Raw genomic sequence first — 4,496 nt, forward strand, 5'->3', positions numbered from 1 at the left:
GTTTGTTTTCATTCCATTACGAGCCAGCGCCAGGTAGAGCAGGTGTCCGTGCCTGGCCCCGCGAGTAGGAGCATTGCATAGTTACGCTGAATGTCTGTGTGCCTAACATCTTCATCTCCTTTCCTGTACCTTGTGCCTATCATGTTCCAAAATGTGAGATAGTGATTGGTTGTGTTCCAGTTTGTGTGCAGTTTCCTTGACTTTTATTTTTTTCTGTTTTTCCTTTTCCATTTTCAACATCTATTATTTCGTCCCGCGGGTTGAGCATTAAATGTTCCAAAATGAGTTAAACTGACCTACACATTAATTCTGCATTTTTATGCTTTTCTAGGTCTCCAGAGAGAGTCCAATCCCTGTCCTGTAATAACTGTAGAGCACTTTAAAGAATCGACGGGTGTTAAAGGCCTTCCTCTGTATCCAGACCCATCCAGAGTACCTGACGCAAAGACTCAGAACAACTTAGAATCTGACTACTTGGCCAGAGATGGCCCTTCAAGCAACAGCTCATTCCACAGTAGTGAAGAGGAAGGGACGGACCTTGAGGGAGACATGCTAGACTGCAGTGGGTCTCGACCTCTTCTTATGGAGTCTGAAGAAGAGGATGAGAGCTGCAGGCCACTCCAGGGGAAGCTGGGGGGAGCCACTCCATTCAGTCCTCCAGAAGTCTCTACTGACCAAGCAAAGACAGCACAAGGTGGAAGAAAGAACCAGTTCCCTGCTCCCACACAGCCAACCACTGATGGTCTCGGTGAGCCAGATGTTTTTGCCACAGCCCCGTTCAGGAGCTCCAGGCTTCCAACTGATGACACAGACATTTTCTCCAAAGCCCCATTTGTCTCCAAGGGCAGTGTGGCTTCTTCCCAGCTGGAGGAGGCAGATGTATTTTTGAGAGCCCCATTTACTAAGAAGAGGAGCATGGAGGAGTTAACTGTTGTCCAGAGCACCTCCCAGGAGTTGCCTGCACAAGCCAGTCTCCTCAGTCAGACAGGTGACACCCCTTTGCTCTCAGGCCTTGAGAGAGCTGTGTACACCTCTGTACGAGGTCAGTATGGTATGGCTGGTTTTGCGCAACAGTCTAACCTCCCCTCCCCTTCTATGCAAGCAGCAGACCATCTTGACAGCATCTCTCCCAAGGGATCCTCCCTGGAACCTGGGAGCTATCCTAATGACAGAAACAAAGGACCTCAGCTCCAGAAAGAAGGTGTTTCAGGCCCCATGGCTAGCAAATCATTCCGACCCCAGTCCTTATCCAAATATTCCCGTCACTATAGCCCAGAAGATGAGCCAACTCCAGAGGCCCAGCCCATTGCTGCCTACAAAATTGTTTCACAGACCAACAAGCAGTCAATAGCTGGCTCGGTTTCCATTACACCCCTTTCCTCCAGGACTACGGAGCTGCCAGCTGCTGATCCCTTTGCTTTAGCACCCTTCCCTTCAAAGTCAGGCAAGCAGAAACCTTAGAAGTAAGACCTGAGCCTTAGGCCTCTGTCTCACTCCAGCCTCAATGCCCACCACGTCACTCCCACCTGAGTCTTTCTGAAAAGAAATATTATCAATTATTATCTTTCAGTTCCCTGCATCAGAACAGAACTTCAATCAGCAAACTTAATTGCAGTGATATGTAGTTGAAACCCCTGTAAGTTGTATTCATTTATTTTGTTTATGTTGATTTATCGATTTTCAGACATTTCCATCTCCTTCATGGAAGTTTCCCAACTCCACCCAGAACTCTGCTTTTTTTTTTTTTTTTTCGCCCAGGAACTGTTTAAATCCAGAAATACTTCATCCCCACCCCACAGGGGCCATTACTATTGCTAGTTTTAATTCCCGTAGCTCCTATTCTAAGTTATGACCATTGAAGAATCAAGATTATTCCCTCCAGGGCTTGATTTAATACTATTGGAAAGGAGAGATTTCTGGAAAGAAAAGCAAGATAAAATCCTGCACATCAAGAAGAATATAATCCCACAGCTACTAACCATTCTGATAGAAGCAGCAGGTCTAGAAGGATTCTCTGGATCTGAGCCTGTGTGAGCCAGGCTGGCCGCCGTGCACGCGTGTCTGCGGGCGTGTAATGTGCATCAGGTCCTTTCCTATGTAGAAATACTTGGCAATGGGGTAACTGTGCTCGTGCCTGACCATGTTGGCAGGGCCTTATCCACATACATGCTTTTTAAATTGGCCTGAGTGTACAGGTATGGGTATGTGTGTGCATGTGTGTGTGTGCACACAGGAAGCATTTCTCCTTTAAGTAAATCCTGTCCCACTGCACCTGCCTCTGCAATCACATCACTCATTTACTAGCATTTGTCTGCTCACCGGACTTGAACGCCGTTTTTATTTATTTAGTTTTCTTCTCATGGCAAGATTGAATTCAGTGAAAGATGTAGAGAGGTCCTGCTGGAACTGAGGTTTTAGAGTGGACTTTTTTCTCCAGAATTTGCTCTTTGCCATTAATAAATTCCATTTGCCCAATTGTGAAAAATTTATTATCCTTATACAGTTTTCCCTCATAATAATAGAAAAGAGCACCTTGTTATAGTTTGAACCTTGTTACAGTTTCAGCCACTGAGTGTGACTCGGTGCCATCATTATGCAATTCATTAATCATAAGACTAGGCTACAAAGTAGATTTGTTTGCTTTTTGTTTTTTCCCACATCCTTGCTGTCTTTCTCTGTTGCCTCTTGAGGAAATGTAAATCTGAGACATACAAATAAGTCTGTCTGACAGAGTGGAAAAGAGCTGAATCAGCCATGAGAGCTTTTAAACTCTCCGTCCTGTTCAGATGTTGAAGTAGGCCAGACAGGTGACTGACTTGGTTTTTGAAAATGTCTTTTATTTCCGGACAGACATTCCTCCCTTTTTCCATTCTTTTTATTATTAGTGCCTTAAAATAATACCTATGTCTGAATGTGAAGACTTCTGCTAAGGAAGTTCGACTTCATGGAGAGAGTCACTGCCTCAAGTTTCAACTTGAAAGCATCCTGTCAGTTCTAGTACATGTTAGTGATTTCTCCATTAGCTAGAGAAGTTCCCAGAGCTGTTTACCATGCCAGATTAACAATTTAAGAATTATTAGAATTCATCCAAGAATCAAGCCTAAATGTCAATTTCTGTTGAAATTGAGTAGATCTGATACTCTTTAAAGTTCAGGGATCTTGGCTATAAAATAACAACAACTATTCAGCACTTTTTTCTTTTTTGGTTAGTCTCTACCTATTTCAAATGTCCAGGATAAAAGATGATTGGCACTGTGTCAGGGTTACCAGCAGGGATTTTCCTACTGAGGTCTCAGTTGTACTAGAATATCTTTCACTTTGGTGGAGGATAAATGTTTGTTCTAAGGATTTGCCTTCTCCCAATTATCATTCTGATTTTTCTGTGTAACAGTGGATACAAAATTGTCTTTCTAGTTGAATGAATAATTCTAGCTAATGTACATGGAACTCTGTACCACAAATTTTTCCCTTATCTGGAGAAGCCCCCCAAAGCCTAAGAGGCTAAGAATATTTGGAGAGTGTTCCCACCTCAAATTAGAAATGGTTAAAAGTGAGAGGTCGCTCTAATTAACTCATCCAAATATTCAATATTACTTGTATATCAGCCCTATAAAATGTTTTTCCTTTGGTTATTTGATCATTCCTTCCCAGTCAAGTGGCTATTTTAATTATCAAAGTACAAATTAGAGGCCGGTGTTAGTGGCTCATGCCTATAATCTTAGCACTCTGAGAGACCCAGGCAGGCGGATTGTTTGAGCGCAGGAATTCAAGACCAGACTGAGCAAGAGCGAGACCTCATCTCTACTAAAAATAGAAAAACTAGCCAGGCATTGTGGTAGGTGCCTGTAGTCCCAGCTACTCAGGAGGTTTAGGCAAGATGATCACTTTAGCTGAAGAGTTTGAGGTTGCTGTGAGCTACGATGATGCCACAGCACTCCACCCAGGGAGACAGCGTGAAACTCTCTAAAAAAAAAAAAAAAAAAGAAGAAGTACAAATCAGAAAAAAAGTCATGTGATTTTTATGTTTCAAATGTATTTTTTTTTTTTTTTGAGACAAAGTCTCACTGTGTCACCCTCAGTAGGGTGCTGTGGTGTCACAGCCCACAGCAACCTCAAATTCTTGGGCTTAAGTCTTGATTCTCTTGCCTCTGCCTCCCAAGTAGCTGGGACTACAGGTGCCTGGCACAATGCCCAGCTATTTTTTTGTTGTAGTTGCCATTACTGTTTGGCAGGTCCAGGCTGGGTTTGAACCTGCCAGCTCCCATATATGTGGCTGGCGCCCCAGCTGCTGAGCTACAGGCACCGAGCCTCAAATGCATTTTTAAAATAAAAAATCATGGTGTTTTTATTATTCAGTTCAATACTTGTCAAACATGGGCTAGTAACCTTTTTTTAATGCTCACTGGAGACATGATAGGTGGAGACTCTATATACCTTCTTTGAATAGGGTACTGAGCATAGACACATGCAATTTACTTTAGGTTTTTTTTTGTATC

At 43.1% G+C, this 4,496-nt stretch overlaps 1 protein-coding gene across 1 annotated transcript; it reads left to right on the forward strand.

Moving 5' to 3' along the window:
• Positions 1–321: 321 nt before the first annotated feature.
• Positions 322–3,818, forward strand: LOC105887328 (uncharacterized protein FLJ45252-like). The gene has a single exon (XM_023515269.1). The coding sequence runs from the start codon at positions 550–552 to the stop codon at positions 1,459–1,461; it is 912 nt and encodes a 303-aa protein (XP_023371037.1). The 5' UTR covers positions 322–549; the 3' UTR covers positions 1,462–3,818.
• Positions 3,819–4,496: the final 678 nt, after the last annotated feature.

The sequence above is a fragment of the Otolemur garnettii genome, unplaced genomic scaffold (assembly GCF_000181295.1).
Source record: "Otolemur garnettii isolate 467f Iridium unplaced genomic scaffold, OtoGar3 scaffold00068, whole genome shotgun sequence".
Lineage (NCBI taxonomy): Eukaryota > Metazoa > Chordata > Mammalia > Primates > Galagidae > Otolemur > Otolemur garnettii.